This window comes from Hypanus sabinus, unplaced genomic scaffold (genome assembly GCF_030144855.1).
Source record: "Hypanus sabinus isolate sHypSab1 unplaced genomic scaffold, sHypSab1.hap1 scaffold_375, whole genome shotgun sequence".
NCBI lineage: Eukaryota > Metazoa > Chordata > Chondrichthyes > Myliobatiformes > Dasyatidae > Hypanus > Hypanus sabinus.
The window spans coordinates 407,215-435,183 of NW_026781268.1; the positions used below are offsets into that span (position 1 = coordinate 407,215).

The following is a 27,969-nucleotide window of genomic DNA, read 5'->3' on the forward strand; positions in this document are numbered from 1 at the left end:
TGTGCATTCTGAGTGCAGAGTACACGGAGGGACATTCACCGTGAACCTGGTCCACCAGTCAATGAGATTCTGGCTGGTCTGTGACCGCTCCATTGACGTGGCTCCAAATCCATAAATAACCGGATTTGATGGTGTAAAAACAGAAATCAGAAAATAATGATCACAGATGAAGAAAGAATTCACTCCTCACTGACATCCTGCCGTCACGCCGCAAACCGAAACCTGCTGTCATATTTCCATTTAATACTGTAAGCCCACACAACTGTTAGCTGCTCAACTCCCTCTGAACACTGAGCAGCTACCCACCAGTCCGAGGGGTCTTTTCACCCCTTTCCATCACTGGTTCAGATTCTAGTTTTTATGGTATTTATTTCCCAGTTGTTCAATTATCTATTCTAATATCCAATGAGTCAGAATTCCTACACCCAGTGTCCGGTGATGTTGAAAAACTCAAACTCATTCTCCCTCCCACTCACCCGATGTTCCTCTCCACTGAATTGATTCTCGGCCGTTAACGCCAGGCTCACTCCGTGCACCCCTCCTTCCATCGCCTGTTCCAGCCTGTCCCGGTAGAAGTCCGTCAACTGCAGCAGCTGGAAATCGCCCCAGCTTGCCAGGAGCTCGGTGATCATCAAGCCCGAACCTGAGATGGGAAATAGGGGAGGTGGGGGGGGGAATTACCAACGTTCAATTAGACAGCAACTTTCTCTCAGGAAACTAAAGATGGTGCATGATCCGAGATGTATTTGGCGAGGATGGGGGGAGGGGGGACGAGAGGGGGGAAGAGACAGGCGCGGGACTCAAGATGGTAGAGCATGGATGCGGCCTGGGGAGATGGGGCGCCGATGGATGAGGTTAGGGCAGGGTGTATAGTTGCATCTGTTGAGGGCTGCTCTTTCGTGTCCCTGAGAATATACCTCTCTGTTTGGAAAGGACTCTGCTTATTCCTGAGACTATAGTAACCCATCACCATCACTCTCCTGGTACTGCCCATCACCACCGCTTTGCTCTGGGTTACTGTCTGCCTGCCTGCTCAACCCCTTCCTCAGCAAATCTCTGGGATTTCTCACAAAATGCTGCAGGTACTCAGCAGGTCAGGCAGCATCTATGGAGGAGAATAAACAATCAACGTTTTGGGCCATGGCGCTTCATCGGACTGGAAATGAGGGGACAGAAATTCTCGATATTGCTTCATTTCTATTCCTTGTGGTTCTGATACAAAACGTCATATATTTAGCCCTTTTTATGGATGTTGCCTGACCTGCTGGGTTCTGCCAATATTTTGTGTGCCTTTGTGTTTCTTTAAACTGTCTGTATCTGCAGAATGTCTTGTCTTCTGGAGTAACTCGCTCTTTTAATGTGCATCACAATCTGTTAAGAGGAGCAGGAGCGGACAGTAACTCTACTCCTTCCACGTGTGACTGTGGCTCCCCCAGAGATGTTAACTCTCTGCTCAGTTTTCACAAATATTTTGTGAATTGCTGATTTTGAATTAAACCCAGACGCAGAATCAGCAGAATATTTATAAATTAAAATAATTAGTCAACATACCCGTGTCCTTTCCGCATGTTGACGTCATTGGAACTCCTCCACTGCTCGCACTTTGATCCATTTTGTGGACAGCTGTGATCAGTTTTTGCTGCTCTGTAACAAAAACAAATAACAGGAAGGTCAAACATTCATTGGGATTTAAAGGAGAACACTGTTTTGTTTGTAAACTAAGGCAAACACTTCGAAACATCTTGGGCCTGTCCACTGAAGCCCTGACATGGTCTGGTCCAGCTGCAACAATCTACTCACACGCACACATTGTCTATTTCCGCTCTCTCCATGGAATATACACTGGGGCAGGATTCTTCAGGGTATCCACTCGCTATATTACTCGCTTTTTGGAACCAATCTTGTGTCCTGGGCCAGGAGTGATGCGTCTACGGAATGGCAAGGCAGATTGAGCAGGCAGCGCCCACTGTTTTGGCCCTCCTACCACTGATGGCGCTATGGACAACTGCTACACCATTTCTGCTGACGTTGAGACATCTATTCCTCTCGTCACAACAGATTCTCATCATCTTCTTTCAGGTGAATATCGCCTGGCACTGACACCTATGGCAATATATGATTTGTATCGAGAGAGAAACACTCTGACAACCTCAACAACGCAATGTCGCCCATAGCATCGTGACATCTGGTCCTGAATCACTATAGTCTTTTTTCCGGCAGGACTTCAGGAGCATTATTAGCAGCAAAACTCGGTTAAGATTTCTTTGAGCATATCACCTGGCTATTATCAGATAGTTAGTTATATGACACCTTGATAAGCACAATGTCAACATGCCATACATCCAAAACAACAAGTTGGGAAAAGTCATTAACATAAATAAAATAAGATGCTGGAGTTATTCAACAAGACAGAGAGTATGTTAATATTTCAGGTGGAAGACCCTGGATCAGAGCTGAGCCTGTGTGTAGGAGCCATGTATCAGCATTGTATTCTGCGTTATGTATTGATGATACTTTTTATGTTAACGAGTCGCATCAGTGGTGGTGGGGGGGGTGCTAAACACAAAGGGAATCGGTTACATATTTCTGCTTTGTTAGGTGCCGTACACAGCTGGGGGCTGATGAATGTCATATATGGCCATTATCCACTCAAATACGAAAAACTTAAACTTGGGTGCATTTTAGTTTCATCGCCTCACGATTGTATGTTTGCAATCAGGATAATAAAGGATCGAATACATATCACCGACTTTTGTAACGATCAGCATTGGAACTGAGGGCATGTCATGCAAGTATAACAAATCCGTGGGGGGTCGCCAGCAATGGCAAATTGCTTGGTTAAATTTCACTGTTACAGTCGAAGCAGATGTTTCTGAACCTACCGATCATGTAAATATTCTGAGATACTGAGTATTTTGATTGAGCATTCACCAGCGAACAGGACCTTGGCAATTGTGGGGATGGCTTCCAGCAAACTGAAACGCATGACTGTATGGACTTTGAGAAAGAGCATGTGCTGGATCTTTTGAAAGGTACTAAGTTAGATAAGTCACCGGGATTGTACGAGATCTACCCCATTCTACTGTAGTAATCGAGGGAGGAGATTGCTAGGCTTCAGACGATGATGTTTGCATCATACACTAGGTGGGGAGAAGTACCAGAGGATTAGAAGGTTGCGAATGTTACTCTATTGTTTAAGAAAGAGAGTAGAGATAACTCAGGAAATTATGAACCACTGAGTCTCATTTCAGTGGTGGGCAAGTTTTGAAGAAGATCCTGAGAAGCAGGATGTATGAACATTTGGAGAAAGATAACCCGATTGGAGATAGTCAGCTCGGCTTTGCCGAGGGCAGTTCATGCCTTGTGAACCTGACTGAATTCTTTGAGGATGTAACAAAACTCATTGATGAAGGTAGAGCAGTGGAAGTACTGTATACGGATTTCAGTAAGACATTAGCTAAGGTATCCCGTGGAAGGGTCATTCAGAAAATAATAAGGTATGGGATCCAAGGAGACCTTGCTTTGTGAATCCAGAATTGGCATGCCAATAGACGGCATAGGTCGGTTCTAGATGGTTCATATTCAGCATGGATGATTCTGACTAATAGTGTTCCATTGTAATAGTGTTCCATCTGTTCTAAGACATTGATTAGACTCCATTTGGGAGCACTGTGTTCAGTGCTGGTCACCTCACTACAGGAAACAATATGGCTGATATAGAGAGGGTGCGGAGGAGATTTACAAGAATGTTGTTTGAATTGGGGAGCATGCCTGATGAGAATAGTTTGAGCAACCTTGGCATGTTCTTCTTGATGCAATGGAGGATGAGAGATGACCTGACAGGTGTACAAGATGAGAGGCATTGGTTATGTTGATAGCCAGAGGCTTTTCCCATGGTTGAAGTGCATAACAAGAGGGAACTTAGTATTATGGTGCTTGGAATTAGGTACAAGGGGGATGTCAGGGGTACGATTTTCACACAGATGGGGTGGGTGCGTGGAATGCACTGGCAGCGACGGTGGCAGAGGCAGATACAATAGGGGCTTCCAAGAGACTCTTAGATTGGTTCATGCTTATAAAAATAAAGGGCTATGCTGCAAGGAAATTCTGGTCAATCACTAGAGTAGGTCACATGATCAGCACAACATTGTGGTATGAAGGGCCTGTAATGTGCTTTATATTTCTAGGTTATTTGTTCTTTACATTTTATCTACCGAGCTGCCAAGATGGTCATCACTAATCAAATCTCACTGAGATTTCTCAGGTCCTGTTGAATTTCTCCAGGTGATCAAGTACGGGAAGGTACAGGTACAGAGAAACACTGACGTGTAGCAACATCACAGGCAAGTACATTCAGATAATTCACAGAGCATTAATGATACAATTCTGTGTCACTAACAATATGAGACTACTGTCTCCCACAGTTAGCCCACCGAAGTGGTGAATATCTCCTATTGCCACCTTCCTGGACTCTCACGTATCCATGGACGAGCCCCTCATGCCTCTTCCCCGCTGTCAATGGGCTCCTTCCCCCATCCTGCTCCCTAATCCACGACCGGTATAAACAATCTCTCAGACCCTATCCTATCGATCCCCTCACACCATATTTATCATCTCAGTTAATTCGCTCTCCCTCCTCCTTCTGCTGGGTTCCCTAACTCCCCAGGCAGCCGGTATCAAGTCACTGGGCCGAGCAGTCCCCTCCTACCGTTCAGCGATACTTCAGACTACGACCGCAGGAGATGCTTCATAAGCACCCCCAACTTCCCTCGGAGGGAAAGGGAAATAATTCAAGTAATTCAAAAATTACGTTGGGATTTGTTCCGCTTTGACGGAGCGTTCGCGGCAGGAGTATGAGATGTACTCAGCGGCCCTCTCAACGGCCCACTCAGCTGGCCAATCGCTATTAGGTGTAAAAAGTAACTGACAATGCCCCGCACCAATGGGAAGAGTGTAACAGTGTAACTCCGCTGCTGACTGTGGAGTTGGTGAGTGCTTCAGTTAATTGTTCCCTTTGCCGATAAAACTCAACCGTCTCAGCGCCAGAGTGGCATAAATAAGTGCACACGTGACATCATATCCAGGTCAGGTGTGGGGAACGAACACGTGACAGCAGGCAGGAGGGGGCGCAGAGTGGTGTCAGATCCCGGTCTGGAACAGGCTCGGGTTAGGGTGTTGCATCTGTTGAAGGCTGCTCTTTCTCGTCCCCGGGAATACACCTGTCTTTTCCAGTCTCTGCTTATTCTTGGGAATATAGTAACCCTTCATCATGACTGTCCTGTTACTGCCCATCACCACCACTTTGTTCTGGGTTACTCTCAGCCTGCCTTGTGAATCCTTCCTCAGCAAACCTCTGGAACATCTCATTAAATGCTGGGAGAACTCATCAGGTCAGGCAGCATCTATGGAGGGTGATAGACAATCTACGTTTCAGGCCAGGGCCCTTCATCGGACTGGAAATGAGGGGACAGAAATTCTAGATATTGTCACATTACTTTCTCAGACGTCAACTGTTTATTCCTGTCCATGGATGCTGCCTGACCTGCTGAGTTCTGCCAATATTTTGTGTGTCTTTTTGTTGCCCAAAACATTCAACATCTGCAGAATATCTTGTCTACTGGAGTAACTCGCTAGTTTAATGTGCATCACAATCTGTCAGAGGAGCAGGAGCAGACGGTAACTGTACTCCTTCCACGTGTGACTGTGTTTCCCCCAGAGATGTTAACTCTCTCTCTCTCATCTCTCTGCTCAGATTTCACAAATATTTTGTGAATTGCCGATGTTGAGTTAAACCGAGACGCAGAAACAGCAGAGTATTTATCAATTAAAATAGTTCGCCAACTGCCCGTGATTTGTCCCGATGTTGACGTCACTGGAAATCATTCACTCCCCTTTTGCAGCTGTGTTGATAAAAGTAACAGGACTGTCAAACATTAATTGAGGATTAAGGGAAAACACCGTTTTGTTTTTAAACTAAGGCTAACATCTCCAAATGTCTTGGACCTATCCATTAAAGACCACACGGCCGGATCCACATGCGCCCATCCACCCACAGTCACACAATGACCATTTTCGAGCTCTTCATGGTTTGTACACTGTGCTGTGTTTCTCCGGGGTATCTACTCGCTATATTGCAGGCAAAACCCTTTTAGGAAACAATCTTTTATCCTGGACCGGCAGTGATGTGTCTACTACGGGATGGCAAGGCAGATTGAGCAGACAGTGCCGACTGCTGTGGTCCTCCTACTACTGGTGGCGCTCTGAACAACTGTTAGAGCAGTGTGGCCTGAAACATTTCTGCTGACGAGGAGACTTCTATTCTCTCGTGACTGGATTATACAGATTTCTCAGTCACACCTGATTCTCACCGTCTCCTTTCAGTTTAACATACCCTGGGTTAACAATTGATTTATATCAATAAAGAAATACTCTGACATCCTGAACAATGCAATGTCACAAAAAGCATCGTGACATCTTGTCCTGAACAGCTATAGTTCTTCCGGTAGGCCTTTAAGACCATTATTAGCAACAAAACTCAGTTAAGATTTCTTTCAGTGTATCACCTGTCTATTATCAGTTAGTTCTTTATATGACACCATGTTAAGCAAAATGTCGACATGCCATACTTCAAAACAGCCTGCTGGGAAAAATCGTTAATTAAATAATATAAAATGCTGGAATTATTCAGAAGACGGAATGTTAATATTTCAAGAGGATGACCCTGAATCGGAGCTGAGCCAGAGGGTAGGAGCAATGTATCTGTTCTATATCAGCATTGTAATCTGCGTTGTGTATTTATGATGCTTTATATGATAACTAGTCGCAACAGTGGCGGTGTGAAAAACGCAAAGGGAATCAGGTACATACTTGTGCTTTGTTCCGGGCAGTACAATGCTGGGGACTGACGAATGTAATTTAACTTGTTATTATCCTCTCAAATACGATGAATGTACACCTGGGTACACTTCAGTTTCATCGCTTCACTGTTGTATGTTTGCCGATTGGTAATAAAGGAACCAATACATATCACCGAGTTTTGTAACAATCAGCATTGGAGTTGAGGCCGCGTCATGCAAGTATAACAAATCCGTGGGGAGGTCGCTAGCATTGGCAAATTAACTTGGTTAAATTTCACTGCTACATTCTCAACAGATCATCATTTAAATATGTTGAGATACTGAGTATTTTGCTTCAGTATTCAGCAATGAATATGAGCTTGGCAATAATGAAGATGACTTACCGCGGAATGAATCGCATGAGCGTATAAGAAAGAGCATGCGCTGAAGCTCTTGAAATGTATGAACTTAGATAATTCGCCAGGACTGAACGAGATATACCCCATGCGATTGTAGAAATCGAGGGAGGAGATTGCTAAGCTTCTGACGATGATCTTTGCATCATCAATTATGAGGGGAGAAGTACCAGAGGATTGGAAGTTTGCAAATGTTGCTCCCTTGTTCAAGAAAGGGATTAGAGATAACTCAGGAAATTATAGACCTGTGAGACTCTTCAGTGGTGGGAAAGTTTTGGTGAAGATTCTGAGAGGCTGGGTTTACGAGCATTTGGAGAGACATAATCTGATTAGAGATAGTAGTTATGGCTTTGCCGAGGGCAGGTCATGCCTTATGAACCTGATGGGATTCTGTTAGCATGTTACGAAAGACATTGATGAAGGTAGACCAGTGGAAGTACTGTATATGGATTGCAGTAAGACATTAGCTAAGGTTCCCCATGGAAGGCTCATTCGGAAAATAATGAGGTATTGGATTCAAGGAGATATGATTTGTTAAGCCAAAATTGGCATGCCCACAGAAGACAAAGGTCGGTTGTAGATGATTCGTATTCTGCATGGATGATGGTGATTAATACTGTTACATTGGGATCTGTTCTGGGACCCCTTCTCTTTGTGATTTTTACAAATGACCTGGATGAGGAAGTTGAAGGATGGGTTAGTAACTTTGCTGATGACACGAAAGTTTGGATTGTTGGGGAGCATCTGCATGATTGTCAGATGGTATAGTGCAACCCTGATAGGATGCAGAACTGGGCAGAGAAGTGGCAGATGGAATTCAATACTGATAAGCGTGATATGGTTCATTTCGGTAGGTCAAATTTGAAAACAGAATGTAATATTAATGGGGAGACTCTCGGCAATGTGGAGGCTCAGTGAGATCTTAATGTCTGTGTTGATAGAACACTCAAATATGCTGCACACATTGACAGTGTTGTTAAGAACGCAAGTGGTGTGTTGGCATTCATCAGCAATGGGATTGAGTTCAAGAGCGTGAGGTAATGTTACAGCTCATTAAGCCTTTGATCAGACTCCACTTGAGAGTACTGTGTTTAGTTCTGGTCATTTCTCTACAGGAAACGAAAGGGATGCAAAAGAAAGAGTGCAGAGGAGATTTACAAGGATGTTGTCTGGATTAGGGAGCATGCCTGATGAGAACAGGTTGAGGAAATTGGTATTTTCTCCTTGAAGCGATGGAGGACGAGTGGTGACCTGACAGAGGTGCATAAGATGAGAGGCTTTGATTGTTTCGATAGACAGAAGTTTTCTTTTTCCTCCCAAGGTTGAAATGGCTATCATGAGGGAGCATTGTATTAAGAGATGTAGGTACAAGGAGCATGTCAGGAGTAGGTGAGTGCGATGGTGACAGAGGCGGATACAATAGGGTCTTTTAAGAGACTCTTGGATAGATACATGGAGCTTATAAAAATAAAGGGCTATGATGCAAGGAAATTCTAGTCATTTGTTAGAGTAGGTTACATGGTCGGCACAACATTGTGAGCAGAAGGGCCTGTAGATTTCAATGCTCTATGTTCTTTATATTTGACCTACCGAGGTGCCAAGATGATCATCACTAATCAAATCTCACTAAGTTTTCTCAGGTCCTGTTGAATTTGTTACCAAGTGAGCAAGTCCGGGAAGGTACAGGTACAAAGAAACACTAACGTGTAGCAGCATCACAGGCAATTACATTCAGATAACACACGGAACAGTAATTATACAATCTATGAAACTAACAATATGAGAATACAGTCTGCCATAGTTTTCCCACCGAAGTGGTGAATATCTCTTCTCGCCACCTTCTTGGGCTCTCACATTTCCATAGACGAGCCCCTCATGTCTCTTTCCCGCTGTCAATGGGCTCCTTTCCCCCATCCTGCTCCCTAATCCACGACTGGGACAAACAATCTCTCAGACCCTATCCTATCCAAACCCTCACACCATATATATCCTCTCAGTTAATTCCCTCTCCTTCCTCCTTCTGCTGGGATCCCTATCTGCTCAGGGAGCCGGCATCAAGACAATAGGCCGAGCGGTCTCCTCCTACCGCTCAGCGATACATCAGATTCCGGCCGCCCGATGTGCGTCATAAGCACCCCCAACTTCCCTCGGAGGGAAATGGAAATATTTCAAAATGCAGGTCAATTTCTTTGAGGTTTGTTCCGGTTTGACGGGGATTCAGGCGCGAGCGTGATATGTGCTCAGCTGGGGTAATGCCCTCTCGGCTGGCCCGTCTCCGCTATTGGGTGTAACCAGTGACTGACATTGCTTCGCACCAAAGGGAATAGTGTAACTCCTCTATTGACTGTGGGGTGGTGTGGGTGCTTTAGGTAATTCTTCCCTTAGCCGGTAAAGCTCAACCGTCACAGCGCCAGTGTGACGTACTGAAGTGCACACGTGACGTCATATTCCGGTGCGGGGACGCACAGGTGACACCAGGCAGGGGTTGGGGGTGCAGACTGGTGTCAAATCCCGGTGTGGAACGGTTTCGGGCAGCAGTGTTCTGTCTGATGGAGGCTGCTCTTCCTTGTCCCCGGGAATATACCTCTCTGTCTGCAAAATATTGCTTATTCCTGGGAATATAGTAACCCATCACCATGACTGTCCTGGTACTGCTCTTCACCATCGCTATGCTCTGGGTTACTGTCTGCCTGCCTTGTGAATCCTTCCTCAGCAAACCTCTGGAACATCTCATTAAATGCTGGGAGAACTCATCAGGTCAGGCAGCATCTATGGAGGGTGATAGACAATCTACGTTTCAGGCCAGGGCCCTTCATCGGACTGGAAATGAGGGGACAGAAATTCTAGATATTGTCACATTACTTTCTTAGACGTCAACTGTTTATCCCTCTCCATGGATGTTGCCTGACCTGCTGAGTTCTGCCAATATTTTGTGTGTCTTTTTGTTGCCCAAAACATTCAACATCTGCAGAATGTCTTGTCTTCTGGAGGAAGTCGCTATTTTAATGTGCATTACAATCTGTTAGAGGAGCAGGAGCAGACGGTAACTGTACTCCTTCCACGTGTGACTGTGTTTCCCCCAGAGATGTCAACTCTTTCTCTCTCATTTCTCTGCTAAGTTTTAACAAATATTTTGTGAATTGCCGATATTGAATTAAACCCAGATGCAGAAACAGCAGAATATTTATAAATTAAAATAGTTCGGCAACAGACCGGTGTCCTTTCGCGATGTTGACGTCACTGGAACACTTTCCTTGCTCGCCCGTTTACCCATTTTGAAGACAGGTGTGATCAGTTCTGCTGCTCTGTAGCAAAAAAAAATAATACTAACATGATGGTCAAACATTAATTGGGGTTCAAAGGAGAACACTGTTTTGTTTTTAAAGTGAGGCAAACATTTCCAAATATCTTGGACCACCTGCGCCCATCCACTGTTTCCAGGGTACAGTCCATCAGAGCTGCAGCAGGTATTACAATTTTTTTTATCGCTTGTGGTCACCGCTTCTCAGGGTAGAGACAGTGACCTCGGGAGCATATGTAACAGAGTGATAGTGGGAGGAAAGGATTGTATGGGATGTATCACACCAGGGTCGCAATGAACTCAGAACTTTCAAATTGGTTAGGGTGGCGTGGCATTTCTAGTCTAGAGTGGCAATCAGTTGCGATCTGTGCATTAAAATGAAGGAGAATATACTACAGTTGCAGGAAATTTGTAAGGAGGAGAAAATACTGGCAAATGCTCAGCAGATCGGCAGCACCTCGGACAGTCTCAGTTCTGGAACTGGGTCTTCCACCATTTGTCCTTTCAGAGATGTAGTCTGATGTACTGAGTTCCCAGCATTTTCTACTTCATAATTTTACATTTTGTTCCTGCTATGCTGCTGGAAATATGGCAGCCAGCTGTGCTGGGCAAGATCCCACACAGCAGGAAGGTTGTGATCAAATGTGCTCGGTTTAGCTGGTGGGATCAGTCTGAAGTATATCCGCATCCTCTATACAGACCGGGGAACCAGCTTGAGCACCGGCCCCGGCAGAGGGTCATTCGGTTCCAATTCCACCTCAGACTGTGAATCGGAAATGGCAGGAACACCACGGCAAATCACCGGCAACAAAGCGTCTTTGTACGGGTGATGATATTGGGCTGGTGACTCTGAGGATACGGAACTGGCAGTATACGGGCTTCAGTCCAGGTTGGTAATTCTGCAGCCGGATCAGAATTTTCTCAGTCTGCAGTGAAGCTGAAGTCTCGGGCGGTGCGGCATTGGTTATGTGGAAATCACCGTCTACACTGTCCAGTAGGACATCATATCTGTCAAGTATTTTGGAGATTATTTAAGAGTAAACTAGGGAGTTGGGTGAAGTTGGGCAGTGATGTTGTTCATCTGAACTTCCGTAAAGTCTGTAACAAGATCTCGCATGGCAGCTGATTGGAAAGGTTCGGTCACGTGGGATTCACTGTGAGGTAAAAACAAATCATTTTGTAGAGTAGAATATGTCATTTTCTACTCTACAAGCTGTAACAATTCACCGCAGAATGAATCTCATCCCGATACTTCTCATCTTCATACGGATACTGCTCTTCATTTAACTGTTTGAAATAGCGGAGAACTGTGGACTCAGCTGAGCACATCATAGAAACGAACCTCCCCTCCATGGACTCTGTCTACACTTCCCACTGCCTCAGTAAAACAGCCAATATAATGAAAGATTCCCACAAAACTGAACATTCTCACTTCTCACCCTCCCATCGGGGCGAAGATAAAATAAAACAGAAACATGCCACCGGGCTCAAGGACGGTGTCCATTCTGCTGTTAGAAGCGAACAGTGTGATGAGTGGACTCCTGACCTCACAGTCTAAATCGATGTGACCTTGCACCACATATCTACCTGCACTGCACTATCTCTGTAACCAGAATGATTTGTTTTACCTCAATGTACTGTTGTAATGTATTGATCTGCGTGGAGAATACAGGACACACGATTTTCATTCAACCTCTGTACATGGAAAACAAAATAAAGATTCCCCATTTCAATCGTGTAGGAATATTAGACAGCCTGGGTTGCTCCTTTGGAAATTCTGGATGGAGTGTACACATTTCCGGGAAACCCAGATAAATGAACAAGACTTAATTCTCGCATTAATGGGACCGGATATCGGGAAACACTGTCAGCATTTCGGCAAGTCGTAGCAATGAAAAGAAGATAGAAATAAACTTCCCAGTCCACCGAGAGGAAGTGAGAGATCTGGATCTCACTGTTCTGTCTGAACGGTAAAAGATTAAGCTACTCATACACGTGGAGCAGTGTCCCGAGGGTGCGATTACTCTGGTTAACCCTCTCTGTCTGCAAGTACACAACAGGCCGAACAACCGCTTCCATTGTGCTGGAAATATGTAAAACAATTATCGGCCCCAGGAGTCGATCCAGGTGAAGTTTGGATCCGGTACCGGGCCGGGTGATGGAGGTAAAGTTCAACAGGTACATCTTAATGGATGGGTTCAGTCTCGGCATCAACACCTCATCCCGCTCCTGGGACCAGAACACCGGGGGCTGAGCGGCAGCTCATCTCAGGCGGTTCGGTGTGAAGGTCCCATAACCCGGATCGACCACGACAGGTTGTGTCCAGGAAGCGGGACGAGGCCGCCAGTTCGAGGAAATTAACGTGACTCTCTGCCCAAAATGAGGTTCCCCGCCCCCGGGATCGGCTTCAGTACTCACCGATGGGAAATTTTCGGTTGCGTTCAACCCAGTGACCAGCCTCAATACTGACCGATGAGAACATCATCAATTTGTCCGGAGAGCAATGAGATCCTTCCACCGGCTCCCCACAGACGATCAGCTTCAACTGAGAACGGAAAGAAAACCCCCGCCCATCCGGAGACTGTGAAGAGCGGGGGCGGGGCCTCGGAAGCGAAAACATCGGATGCTGCAGATCTGCGTTTGAAATGGGAGCGAGAAACCGGTGACTCTGCTCCTCGCTCCTCACACGCTGCCCGACCTACCTGCCGCATTCCCTGTATTATTTCATACTCAGCTCTGCTACATTTTTAATCTCTCCCTCTGCATCTTCCCCGTCCCCATCGCTCCACCACTCGATTCTCAGAGTTACTGGATCAATTCTCATCCCGGTCCGACACTGAATTCCCACCCGAAGAAGAATTGTGCAGGTTTCATTGAAATCACTTTTACGTTTATAAACACTCATTTCTATTCACATTCCTCCGGAGCCTCACTGGACAGGAACACTGAAACATCAAGTGAGAAACAGGAGGAGGAGGCCATTCAGCCCCCATAACCATCAACAAGATGGCGGCTGCTCTCCCATTTCAGCCACATGTTCCTGTCCGATCCACATTCCCTCGATCCCTTCCGTCTCCACACATCTGCCGGCCTTTGTGTTTGTTTTATGTGAAGACGATCACTAAGGTGTTGCTCCTCCACCCGGAGGGCGGTTTCATCTTTCTCAAAAGGAGGCCATTGATCGAAACGTCGGAATGGGAATCAGAATTAAAACGTTTGGCCACTGCAAATTCCCCCTTGTGGCAGATGATACAGAGATGCTCGATGAAACGGTCTCCCAATTGATGGCGGGTCTCACCAATGTAAAGGAGGCCGCATCGGGAGCACGGGACACAATAAATGACCCCAGCAATAGGTTCACAGATGAAGTGTTGCCTCACCCGGAAGGACTGTTTTGTGTCTCTGAATGGAGGTGAGGGAGGATTGGTACGGCAGGTGTAGCACTTAGGCTCATGCAGGGATAAATATCTGGAAGAAGATTAATGAGGAGGTATGAATGAACAAGGGAATCCTGGAGGGAGTGATCGCTGCTGAACCCTGTTTGTGACATCCTAAACAGATTTGCATGAATGCAATCCCTACATTCATTAGTTATCTCTTTACTGCGCCAGAAACGTTATATATTCCATACAGTGAATGCTCAAGGCATCCGGGCACCCACACCGGTTCCTGAGGTCACTGAGGGGCGGTGTCCAGAGAGCGATAAATATGTTCAGGGCTGTCACCCTGGTGATGGAGGAACTGGCTCAGCAGAACTAACTGAAAATAGGAAATAAGGCAATCAACTTCACATGCTCTGTTTCATGAATTTATGAACATTTGGAGAGGCATGAAATTATTACGAATAGACAGCTTGGCTTTGGCAAAGGCAGGTCGTGCCTTACCGGCCTGATTGAATTTTCTGAGGATGTGACGAAACACATTTACAGAGGTAGAGCAGTAGATGTAGATGTAGTGGATTTCAGCAAGGCACTTGATGAGGAACCCATGCAGGGCTTATTGAGAAATTAAGGAGGCATGGGATACAAGCGGACATTGCTTTGTGGATTCAGAAATGTATTGCTCACAGAACGCAAAATTGTTTGTAGATGGGTCATATTCTGCCTGGACGTCGCTGACTAGTGCTGTTCCTCAGGGATCTGTTCTGGCACCACTTCTCCTCGTAAGTTTTATAAAGGACCTGGCTGAGGAAGTGGAGGGATAGGTCAGAACATTTTCTGATGACACAAAGCTTAGGGGTATTGTGGATAGTTTGGAGGGCTGTCGAGGTTGTAGCGGGACCCCGATTGGAAGCGAAACTGGGCTGAGAAGCGGAAGATGGAGTTCGACCCAGATAGGTGTGAGGTGGTTCACTTTAGAAGGTAAATATGATGGCAGAATATAGTATGAATGATAAGACTCTTGGCAGTGAGGAGGATCAGGGGGATCTTGGGGTCTGAGTCCATAGGACACTCAAAAATGCTGCGCAGCCTGACTGTGTGGTTCAGAAGGCATACATTGTATTGGCCTTCATCAACCTTGAGATTGAGTTCAAGTGCCAAGAGGTAATGTTACTGTTATATAGGACCCTGTTCAGGCCCCACTTCAGGAGTACTGTACTTGGAGTGCAGTTCTGGTCGCCTCACTACAGGAAGGATGTCGAAGCCATAGAAAGGGTGCACAGGAGATTTACAAGGATTTTTCCGGATTGAGGAGCATGCCTTATGAGAATAGGATGAGTGAACTTGGCCTTTTCTTCTTGGACAGATGGAGGATGAGAAGTTACCTAATAGAGGTGTATAAGATGATCAGGGACATAGATCGTGTGGATAGTCAGAGGCTTTTTCTCAGGGCTGAAATGGCTAACGACAGCGCACAGTTTTAAGATGCTTGGGAGAAGGTACAGAGGTGATGTCAGGAGTAAGTTCTTTTACGCAGAGAATGGTGAGTGCGTGGAATGGGCTGCCGGCGACGGTGGTGGAGGCGGATACAACAGGGCCTTTTAACAGACTTTTGCATAGGTACATGGAGATAAAAAGAAGAGGGCTGATGGTTAACCCCAGGAAATCTCTAACGTCTGTTCATGTTTGAGAGAGCACTGTTGGACGAAGGGCCTGTGTATTATGTTATGGGTTCTCTATGTTTCTCTGCTTCTGTGTTCTCAGTTCATCCCATACAGTCAATGCTCACAGCATCCTTTCCTCCCACTATCATACTGCTGCATTTACTCCCGAGGCCACTCTCCCTACGCTGAGAGGCAGTGAACACAGAGCGATAAAAAATGTGGAACTCTTCTTGCAGCTCTGGTGGGCCGTTACCCTGGAAACGGAGGAAGTGGCTCACCGAAAATAACCGAAAAGGGAAATAACAAACTCAACATCGTATGCTGTGAGTTTCGTTATGACAAAGTTTAACACTGCAGCCATTTTGATTCGAAGAAGTTAAAATTGTAAAGTCTGCTTTTAACGTGCTGTTTTCAATAATACTCTGATAGTTCTGGTTAACAAAACATGACAACAGTTAGCGATCAATAATATATTAACCTCTGCCGTGAATATACCCAGTGACAGCCCCAATCACCATCTGTTGCAACAAACTCCACAGATCGATCACTCTTTGGCTGAAGAGGTTTCTCTGAGTTTTAAAGGGAAGCTTGTTTATTCCGAGGCTTTTTCTCAGACCCCAGACTGTCCATCTGATGGAAACATCTTGCACGTGTCCACTGTATCCAGCCTGTTCAGTATTCTGTGGGTTTAGATAAGATCCCGTCCACCCCTATACTTCTGAACTCTATAGAGTACAAGCTCAGAGTCATGAAATGCTTGCCATACGAGCGGTGATTGATACGTTCGTGACCCTTGGTTTAGAAAACCCAGCACATTTATTTTTCAACATAGTCCCCGCCTACATTTACAGGTTTAGTCCAGAGGTCGTGGAGCAAACGAATCCCTTCTTTGCAGAATTCGACATCTTGGACCTCCAGAGTTGGTCGACAGTAAGGGTGATTGATAAGTTCATGTCCTAAGGTCGAATGAGACGAGTTAGACAGCTCTTGTTACATGCACATTCAGATCAACTCTGATATGTGATTATATGTGATTATCCATAAAGTTTGAATTCCTTCCACCATAGGCCACGGACTTATCAATCACCCCTCGTACAGAAACCCTCTCGTTCCTGAGATTACTCTTGTGAACCACTTGAGCCACAGTTGTACTGAACACATCTGCTTCATTTCGAACGACTGACAGACAGGAGACAATGAGGGGCGATTTCCAAGCACAGTTTGAAAACCAAACTCACGGGTCTATTTCTACTGTTGCAAACACGCTACAGCCCAGTTACTCACAACCTGTCACTGTGAGGGATGGGATGGTAACTCATCCTCTCCTCGGTATGACAGTCACTTCTTCCAAAGAAACTCCCGAAACAAACATCTGAGCACAGAACAGAAATACTGGCTCAACATCTCATAAACCTGGGCAGCTTGAACCCCGGGTCCATTGTACTTGGATCTAAAACTGTGATATCTCAGGACCTAACCTCACAGGGTCACACTGCTGGATTTGCCACTCACCAACCCCCGAAACCTCACACATCGTCCCCGCATCTCACACTGCGTGGAGTATTTAGAAAGTTCCCCACAACCAATGCCCAGCACCCCGATGTTTTTGATTCAGTGTGAAAGGAGGAATATCCAGCCGCCATCTGTGGAAGTACTGACCTGGGCCAAATCCCCGATACTGACAGCTACATAGGCCCCGTGTTTCCCAGGGTTACAGCTCAAGCAGCAACTCGCCCAGGAGTCCTTGTTGCCAGTAATATGCTGAGGTGTCTCGGCCATTCAGACTTCAAACACCAACACTCCGACATCAGCCTGTGTCAGAACGGGAAACTGATGAACCTCTGACTGGGCCAAAGAGCGGGCTGGAAAACCTGTGCTCGGGGCAACAGCAGGCGGGTATAACGTTTCACATTGTCTCCACCAGCTAAACTGAACACATTTTATCATTATCCTATTGTTCAATGAGATCTTGCCTAGAACAATTGTCCATCACATTTCCTGTCGGCTAATAGGAATAAAACGTTTTAAATATAAAATTGAAAGTAAAGTGCTGGAAACTCGGTACATCAGATTGGATCTGTGGAAACAGAAACTGTGGAAGACCCGGTATCAGAACTGGTACTGTCCAAGATGTTGCCCGATCTGCTGAACGGTTCCAGAATTTTCTCTTTTTACTTTAAATTATGCACAACTATTGACTGATTACAAGATATTTGTGACAGGCTGAACAAAGCAGCACAAATGTAATACCCACATTCATTCGTTTTCTCTTCAATCCAATACAGGGATAACGCAGTCAATGCACACAACATCCTTCCTACATCACTATCAATCTGTTGTCTCTGCTTCCAAACCTCCTTCCGACAAAGATTAAATCAGCGGATATTTTAACGTTGAAGCTAAAATCGTAATGGATGTCTTTACCCTACCGGGTGCTGTATTCAATAAACCCTCCGTTAGTTCCAGGTAACAAACACTGATTTCCGAATTAACTAGGTGAGGCAAAATACGTCACAATGAAGACAACTGTAGAGGAGAGATGGTTGATATATAATCATTGAGGTGGTGAGATACAGACTGCACAGAGATTGAACAAGATGGTTGATATATATCATTGAAGTGGTGGGATACAGCCCGGACAGAGATTGAGCAAGATGGTTGATATATATCATTGAGGTGGTGAGATACAGACTGGACAGAGGTTGAACAAGATGGCTGATATATATCATTGAGGTGGTGAGATACAGACTGCACAGAGATTGAACAAGATGGTTGATATATATCATTGAAGTGGTGGGATACAGCCCGGACAGAGATTGAGCAAGATGGTTGATATATATCATTGAGGTGGTGAGATACAGACTGGACAGAGGTTGAACAAGATGGCTGATATATATCATTGAGGTGGTGGGATATAGGTTGGACAGTGGTTATCCCAGATGGGCAAGGAATTGAGTGGACACTATTACTTACATCCTTCATATACTGAGTAACAATCTTTACGTTTCCATCTAAATATGCAATGTGCAATTTATAGTAATTTCTAATACATAGTATGTTCATCAATATAACATAGAAATACGATTTTGTCAGCATGAATTAATCATTCTCATAGCCTGGTGGAAGAAGCTGTCCCGGATCCTGTTGGGTTCCTGGCTTTTATATTGGGGTACGGTTTCCCGGATTGTAGCAGCTGGAACAGTTTCTGGTTGGGGTGACTCGTGTCCCCAGTGGTCTGAGGTGAAAGAGACTCCGCTGTGCCTTTTTCACTACACAGCTGGTTTGTCCTGACCATGTGAGATCCTCGGTGATGTGGATGCTGAGGAACTTAAAGCTGTACACCCTCTCAAACCCAGATCCACTGATATCAATAGGGGCTACCCTGTCTCCGTTCCTCCTTTAGTCCACAACCAGCTCCTTTGTTTTTGCGACTGTGAGGGAGAGATTGTTTTGCTGACACCACTGTGTCAGGGTGATGACTTCTCTGTAGCTTGCCTTATTGTTATTTGAGATGAGGCCAATCATTGTACTATCGTCAGCAAATTTGATTAGCTGTTTGGAGCTGTGGGTGGCCACACGTCATGCGTAAACAGAGTGTAAAGGAGGGACCGAGGAGACAACCTTGAGGGCAATGTGTGCTGAGGATAAGAGAGACAGAGGTGAGGGTGCTCACTCTTACCACCTGCCGGCGATCTGACAGGAATCCAGGATCCAGCTACACAAGGCAGGGTGAAGGCCGAGGTCCCTGAGAATCTTGTCGATACTTCACGTCTTCGTATGGCTGCTGCTCTGCCCATGACTGCAAGGAACTGCAGAGAACTTGGGTCTCATCTGCGAACAGCAGAGAAACAAGCCTGCTTTCCATGGAATCTTCCTACTCTTACCCTGCAACTGAAAAGCAGACCATGCTCTCAAAGATCCCCACAACCTGGGATATTATTGCTGCAAACCAATGCCTAAAGGCATGTACCACCAGGGTCAAGGACGGCTTCCTGTCTGCGGTTATAAGCCAAATGAATGATAAAATGGACTCGCTTCGCAATGTAACTCGACGTGACCCTGCACCATATCTCTATCTGCAGTGCACTTTCTCTGCAGCCATAATGCTTTGTTACTATTATTGTTTTGTCGTATTTCAGCACAATGTACTGTTGCAATGTATCGATCTGTGTGGATGGTACGTCAGGCAAGATTTTCTCTGTAGCTCAGTACGTGATGATGACAAACAAATCCCCCATTTTAATTGTGTGGAAATATTAGACAGACAGAGCTTCTGTTCTAGAACCTCAGAAGGAAACTAAACTGTTGTCATTTCTGTGCACGAAAACACGGAAACAGGCCTTTGGCCGGCCATAACTGTTCTGACCATCCACTCACTGTCTACTCTGGTCCCATTTATCAGCCTTTGGTTCACAGCTGACTGTATCTCGGTAGTTTCAATGCTCATCCTGTTCGTAAATGTTGTGAAGGGTCCTGCCTCCACCACCACCTCAGGCAGTGTGTTCCAGATTTCAGCTACGCTCTGAGTGAAAAATCTCTTCCTCAGATCCCTCTAAAACTCCTCATCCTCTGCTTAAATCTATTCCGTCTCATTGGTGACACCTCTGTCCAAGGATCATGGCCTATTTGGGCATCAGTGAGGCCCTTGATAAGGTTCACATGGTAAGTTCCTGTGGAAAGTCAGATCACACGGGATCCAGGGAGAGCTGGCTCACTGGATGCACAGTTGTCTTGCTGGTAGGAAGCAGAGAGTGATGGTGGGAGGCTGTTTATTGGACTCGAGGCCTGGGCCTAGTGAGGTTCCCCACGGTTACACCCCATTACTCTCATTATTCATTGATATTTAATGATATTTGCATTTGCACAGTTTGTTGAATTAGTGCTCCAATTGATCTTTCATTGATCCTGTTACTATTCTATAGATTTGCTAAGTGTTCCTTTAGGAAAACAAACTCAGGGTTGTATGTGGTGGCATATGTGTGCTCTGATAATAAAATTTACTTTGAACATCACGCATTGCTACTTGTCATCTGGATCAATAATCTGGTTAAGAATGCACAGGATATGGAGAGGAGGTTTGCAGCAAGTTCAAACAATTGTTTTTTTCTGAAAGATATTAAGTATAAACTCTCCACTCTGTTTCCCTCTCCGCACTCGACCAACCCCTCCCCTTACTATCTTCCCTCTCTGCCCCGTACTACCTCTCACCTTGACATTGGACATATGTTCAGGGTGAAAGTGAATTATTTTCGGGGAATCTGAAGGGGAATTCTTCAGTCAGAGGTTGGTGAGAGTGTGGAATGAGCTGCCAGAGGAAGTGGAGGATGTGGGTTTGATTTAGACTCTAAAGAGGAATTTGGGTGAGGACGTGGATGGGAGGTGTATGGAGGCTCTGGTGTAGGTAGCTGGAATCAGGCAGTAACAACAAAAACAGGTCAGCATTGACTGGAAGGGCTGAAGGGCCTGTTTCAATGCTGCTTGGCTCTGTGACTCTAATAATATTCTGATTTGTAATTTCCACATCAGTACTTTGCTGTTTATGACTGATCCCAGACATTTACCCAAACAAGAAAGCGTTTAGAAGCTGTGATACTTGCAAAAGGGGGTGTTACTAAGCACTGACCATGCAGGGTGCCCAAACTTTGCTTCGGGCCCTTTTACTTTTTTGTTATTTTGAAACTGTAAAAGATGTAAATAAAAATGTAATCTTGCTTAAAATATATTAAAAAATGTGTCATCTTTGACTTTATGCCTTTTGGAAATCAGGTCATCTTTTACTCGCTGAGCTATTCACAGTAATAGAAATTTTGACCAGGGATGCCCAAACCTTTGCAAGCCACTGCTGGATTAAGTGTGTAAATGTAGGACGGGACCACGTTGAGAAATAAATGTGCTAGGTTTTCTAAAATTGACTCCTTCTAACCAAGGCCACGAACATATCAATCACCCCTCAGATATGTTTTCATCCAAAATGAACAGGATTCCGCACTCCATGTGTGTATATGCAATCGTGATAAGAAATACAGACCAGAAAACTTAAATGAGCGGCCAACTCAGAGAAATGAATCACCACTCTGGAAGCAAACATTAACCACTGGAATGAGTACGACCCTCCATGGGAGACATCCCAACGATCTGAGCAGACGAGATGGTGACAAATGAGCCCTGAATAAGGACATTCACTCCCAATGTCATTCTTCCTCAGCCAGAGATTTGAGGGGCGAAGAACATCTCAGACAGAACTACAGTCAGCTCGACTTCTTCAGTCTGCAGGAAATTCAAGGGAAACTTCTTCACCCAGAGTGATGACAATTTGGAACCCATCACCACAGAGGTGGACATCAGGGGAGGATTTGAAAGATCTGTTGTGGAACAGAATCAGGTCCAGCCGGCCTGAGTTGACTCTCTACTGTACACTAGGTGTGTTATAAATTCACTAAGTACCAGAGACAGTGTTTAAATACAACTGATTTATTTGTCACAGATCTAGTCCCATTAAAGATGAATATGCAGCAGATGAAACTCCTCCCGTGCCCAGTGGCCAGGGTGCAGAACTGGGTGTGGTGAGCAGCAGCAATAATTGCAGAGTTCAGCACCGACAACTGCTACGAAGGATGAACAGCTCTGATGGGCAGGAGGGTGCAGAGTTGCCCATGCCCCCCCCCGGGGAGAATCACAAACTGTTATTGTTACCACGCTGCTAATGAGAGAGAAAGAGAGACAAAGGGAAAACATACTGGGACTGGAACATTTGCTTCAGATAAGGGAGAGACAACACCGGGAGTGAGAGACTTGTTGTTCCACCATATTATGACTCCTGCAAGAATTATGGCTCCGGAGAGGGCTGTTTACTTGGTACTATTCTGTTCATTAAAATTCCTCAGTGGACAGCCGGAGTGGGCTGGTTTGATGGACACAGACATTCAAATCTGATTGACACCTGAGACCCCGTGAGTGGGGATAAAAGTGAGGTCTGGGGAGACACCCCTCAGACACTCCAGACACACTAGTGAGCACTGCTTGAGTGTTGGAACCCACGGGAAGGTGTGGGGCATCGGGGACCGAACAAAAAATCGGTCAGTTTAACTCAGTGTTATAGCAGGGCCGGTGGGGGCTTGTGTGTGTGTCCACCCTTGCCTGGGTGACGAGTCCACCGCAGAAGAACGGTCTAGCTGAAGGACAGAGGGGTCATACCTGAATGGCCACAAAACATCGACGGATCGAGAATGTAAAGGAAGGTTTGACTGACTGTAGCTGTCACTGTTCGCTCGCTCTCTCTTTCTCTCTCCAACAACTAAAACACAAGAACCAACAACTACCTCAGCACGTATGAACTGAACTGAACTTTATATTCACATATGACAATTCATTATCCTCTAGACATCGATAGAGCTTGTTTATTATTGATTATTATTATACCCACACATTTAGGTTTAGTATTGCTAACGTGTATTATCTATATATTTGCATTATTGATATTGATTTGTATATTTTACTAATAAACAATGTTTGAAAATAGTACCCCCAGACTCCAACAGATTCTTCTATCTTTGCTGGTCAGACACCCAGTTATGGGGTACGTAACACAACCACTCTCGAAATTGCATTCAGCAATGGTGATGGACAAATATCCAGCATGCAGCTTATTGAAACTTACTCCGCAGTGTGAACCCGGTAGTGTGTCACAAGTGTAATGCGCTGTAAGGTTTCACTGCTGATGCAGTGGACTCTCTGCAATGTTACACTGTTGAGGTAATGGCTTCTCTGCAGCAGCAATGTTTAGGGTACAACTAGAGATAACAGGGTTTTGGAGTGTGGGACAACCCAATGACAGAAATGATCTTCCTTGTGAGTCTGGAAGAGAGATTTTCATGGTCTTTTGCTGGGGAGAGTTGAGAAGAAGAGAGAGTGGGCCCTTTTTCTTTCTTTTTCGTTACTTCACTAACCATCTAGTCAGAGTAAGAATTATACATCTCAGTCGTTTAATCACATATTGTGTATCGTTTGTTACTGCAGGGATACTGATTTGTAACAGGGGATACATCACACAGCATCCACCCAAACAAGATTTCTTACGTTTGGCCGGGCTGAGGGATATCACCCCCTATATTTAGCTGCTAGCCGAAGTAAGAGTTGCACAGGGTTAGATTACTGAGTGAATCGCTTCTGAAATACACAGCAGGTGAACGATCTCTCCCCAGTGTGAACTCAATGATGCACATTAAGTTGATTTTGCTGAGGGAATATCTTCCCAAAGTCTGAGCATGAGATCGGCCTCTCCCCAGTGTGAACTCACTGGTGTCTCTGCAGTTGAGATGTCGGAGTGAATCACTTCCCACACACTGAAGCCTGAATTATGCTTCACTTTACGCTCCGCGTAGCCGCGTACCCGACACGGCACTCCAGGCCATACCGTACGCCGTAGCCTAAAGCACACCTTACGAAAATGTAACTGTGTGTCACAGACCGCGAGAACTGTGATTGGTCTGCTTGGTAACAGCACATTTCCTCCGAGAGATTTCCTGTTGCTTCAAAGTTGGAAAATGGACCAAATCGAGGAGAGTTTAAGTCAGGAAGTCAGAAAATATCTACTTTTGTACGACTCTTCATTGGTATATAATAAAGACTTGCAAATGGTATGAAATGTGTGCAAAGAAGTTTCCACAAACATCAGTTTGGACGTCACGGACTGCACAAAGAAATGGAAAAACTTCTCTCTTTTCTGCGCTGCAGTAATTTCAATAACTCTTATTCAGCATCTATTAGCTCCAAATCCAACAAGATGAACTCAGCAGTCGCCATCATTCCCAACTCCACAAGTCAATTCAACACAGTAGCATAGAACCCCAATGCCGACTAGCGTTTTGCCAGAGCAACACAGACACACGAACTCACAAGTAAAAATGCACACAATGGCATAGGCCACTTGCGTGGGCTACTGTGTATCATACACTGTAGCGTCTACACAGAGGTATAATTCAGGCTTGAGTCTGTGAATGGCTTCTCCCCAGTGTGAACTGACCAGTGTTTTTGTAGGTGGTGTGATTGAGTGAATCCTTTCCCACACTCTGAGCAGGTGAATGGCCTCTCCCCGGTGTGAATTCGCTGATGAACCATTAGGTGAGATGACCGAGTGAATCCCTTTCCACAGTCTGAGCATCTGAACTGCCGTTCCCCAGTGTGAACTCTCTGATGTACCTTCAGGTCAGTTGAACAAGTGAATCCCTTCCCACAGTCCGAGCAGGTGAACGGCCGCTCCCCAGTGTGAACTCGCTGCTGAGCCATTAGTGTGGATGACTGAGTGAATCCCTTCCCACACACTGAGCAGTTGAATGGCCTCTCGCTAGTGTGAACAGACTGGTGTCTCAGTAGCTGCGATGACAAAGTGAATCCCTCCCCACAGTCTGAGCAGGTGTATGGCTTCTCCCCAGTGTGAACTCGCTGATGTACCTTCTGTTTAGATGACAGAGTGAATCCCTTCCCACAGTCTAAGCAGGTGAACGGTCGTTCCTCAGTGTGAACTCTCTGATGTACCTTCACTTGAGATGAATGAGTGAATCTTTTCCCACAGTCTGAGCAGGTGAATGGCCTCTCCCCTGTGTGAACTCGCTGATGCACCTTCAGTTGAGATGACCAAGTGAATCCCTTACCACAGTCAGAGCAGGTGAACGGCCTCTCCCCAGTGTGAGCTCGCTGATGAACCATTAGGTGAGATGACCGAGTGAACCCCTTACCACAGTCTGAACAGGTGAATGGCCGGTCCCCTGTGTGAACTCGCTGGTGTGCCAATAGGTGGGATGAATGAGTAAATCTCTTCCCACATTCTGAGCAGGTGAACGGTCGCTCCCCTGTGTGAGCGCGCTGATGAACCGTTAGGTGAGATGACCGAGTGAATCCCTTCCCACAGTCTGAGCATCTGAATGGCCGTTCCCCAGTGTGAACTCTTTGATGCACCTTCAGGTCAGTTGAACAAGTGAATCCCTTCCCACAGACGGAGCAGGTGAACGGCCGCTCCCCAGTGTGAACTCGCTGGTGAGCCATTAGCGTGGATGACTGAGTGAATCCCTTCCCACACACTGAGCAGGTGAATGGCCACGCCCCAGTGTGAACAGACTGGTGTCTCAGTAGCTGCCATGACAAAGTGAATCCCTCCCCACAGTATGAGCAGGTAAACGGCCTCTCCCCAGTGTGAACTGACTTGTGTGCTTGTAGGTGGGATGACTGAGTGAATCCCTTCCCACAGTCTGAGCAGGTGAATGGCCTCTCTCCAGTGTGAACTCGCTGATGTACCTTCAGTTTAGATGACAGAGTGAATCCCTTCCCACAGTCTGAGCAGGTGAATGGCTTCTCCCCAGTGTGAACTCGCTGATGGACCTTCAGTTTAGATGAGCAAGTGAATCCCTTCCCACAGTCTGAGCAAGTGAATGGCCTCTCTCCAGTGTGAATTCTTTGATGTACTTTCAGTTGGTATGAGCCAGTGAATCCTTTTCCACAGTCCGAGCAAGTACACGGTCTCTCCCCAGTGTGAACTCTCTGATGTAGCTTCAGTTTAGATGACTTAGTGAATCCCTTCCCACAGTCTGAGCAGGTGAACAGCCTCTCCTCAGTGTGGACTCGCTGGTGAACCATTTGGTCAGATGACTGAGTAAAACCTTCCCCACAAATTCTTCAGATGACCAGCCTCTGCCCAGTGTGAACTGACTGGTGTGTCAACAGGTGGGAAGACCAACTGAATCCCTTCTCACACACAGAACAGGTGGATGGCCTTGTCCCAGTGTGAACTTATTGATGTCCCTTCAGTTGAAATGTCCATCTGAATCCATTCCCACTGTCTGAGCAGATGAATGGGAATTGCCTGTTCAAAATGACAGCCGTGGCAGTTGGTCAGATCATAGAGTGAATCTCTCTCCGCAGTCTGAGCGGGAATGATGATCGAGTGAATCCCTTGCTCCACTTCTTAAATACCTGGACAGAGACAGCAAAACTGGTGTGTTGTGTTTTAGATTTCCGGAGAGAAATTCCTTGCGATTTGTAACCTGTAAAAAGATGAACAAAATCCATCAGTGGGTGCAGGACAACATTTCAGATGAGATCACTGAGTTGTCAAGCTGTGAATTGATATCACACTGTTACAGTGAGATTCAACTCAAGTTGGAGAGAGAATTCATCTTCTAACTGGGCACAGTGCTGGCATCTGGAATGACCATCAAACTCTCTGATGCTCTTCCTGTCTCTATAAGAATGGGGCATTTCTGCCATCTCCGATCTGTGACCTGGCTTAGTTTGACTCTCTCCATTGGCATTATTCCCTGTTCCCACTGAGCTGCATGGGGTCCTGGCCCCACAGTAACTGAAACACTCTCACCGAAAAAGCCGGCAGTGCATTCCACACATTTCAGCCCTGGGAAAACAAACCTCTGGCTGTGCACACGATCAATGCCCCTCATCATCCTGTACACCTAGAAAAGGCACTAAACATAAACAAGGAATTACACATTGCTTTGAGGATTTGTCAGATGCACACAAAATGATGAAGGAGAAGATTGGGTAAATAAATGCAAGTGGCTTTTTCCACCGAGGTTGGGTGGGATGACAATCAGAGGTCATGGGTAAGTGGGGAAGGTGAAAATGTAATGGGAACATGTGGAAAAGCTCTTTACTGAAATGGTTGTGAGAGTGTGGATTGAGATGCCAGCACAAGTGGTGAATATGAGCACAGTTTCACCATTTAAAAAAAGTTTGGATAGCAGCCTGGTTGGTAGGGTGTGGATTTGTGTAAAAATGGCCCAAGGGATATCAGGGACCAAATTCACCACAACCACAAACTGTTCCTGCTGCTCCCATCCAGGAAACGGTACCACAGCAAAAGGACCAACAGGCTCCGGGATATCATCTTCTATCAGGCCATCCCACTGATTAATTGATTTCTATGTTTTCTTGACTGGCCTATATACAAACTAATTATTATAAGTTAATTTAAATTACACATTGCACATTTAGATGGTAACGTAATGTAAATATTTCTACTCCTGATCTGTATGAAAGGTATTTGTAATAAAGTCAATTCAATTCACCCTCTCCACTATATGTTCTGTCATTCTAGCTCCCATTCCTCCTACAACTTATTTAAACCACATCACGCCCCCCCCCCCCCCACGCTACCTCTTGCAAGCCTTATCACTAGGATATTAGTTGCCTCTTGGTCTGTTCCCCTAACTAACAAGTCTCCTATCAACCCTTCAACTTTCCTCTGTAAAGTAATTGCCCCCAACAGTGTCTGAAGTGGTCCACCTGCTGTTGTGCGGGATAGCAACAAAGTACTCTGCGATGGCTATTTAACCTCATTCCCCTTCCTGACTCTCACACAGTTTC

General features: G+C 45.6%; 1 protein-coding gene across 1 annotated transcript; it reads right to left on the reverse strand.

Annotated features, from left to right (window-relative positions):
- Positions 1 to 23,616: 23,616 nt before the first annotated feature.
- Positions 23,617 to 26,609, reverse strand: LOC132388658 (zinc finger protein 420-like). The gene has a single exon (XM_059961029.1). The coding sequence runs from the start codon at positions 26,224 to 26,226 to the stop codon at positions 24,559 to 24,561; it is 1,668 nt and encodes a 555-aa protein (XP_059817012.1). The 5' UTR covers positions 26,227 to 26,609; the 3' UTR covers positions 23,617 to 24,558.
- Positions 26,610 to 27,969: the final 1,360 nt, after the last annotated feature.

Excerpts from the sequence above, each read along its gene's own strand:
- LOC132388658 (XM_059961029.1), bottom strand. The coding sequence starts at position 26,226 with ATGGTTCACCAGCGAGTCCACACTGAGGAGAGGCTGTTCACCTGCTCA.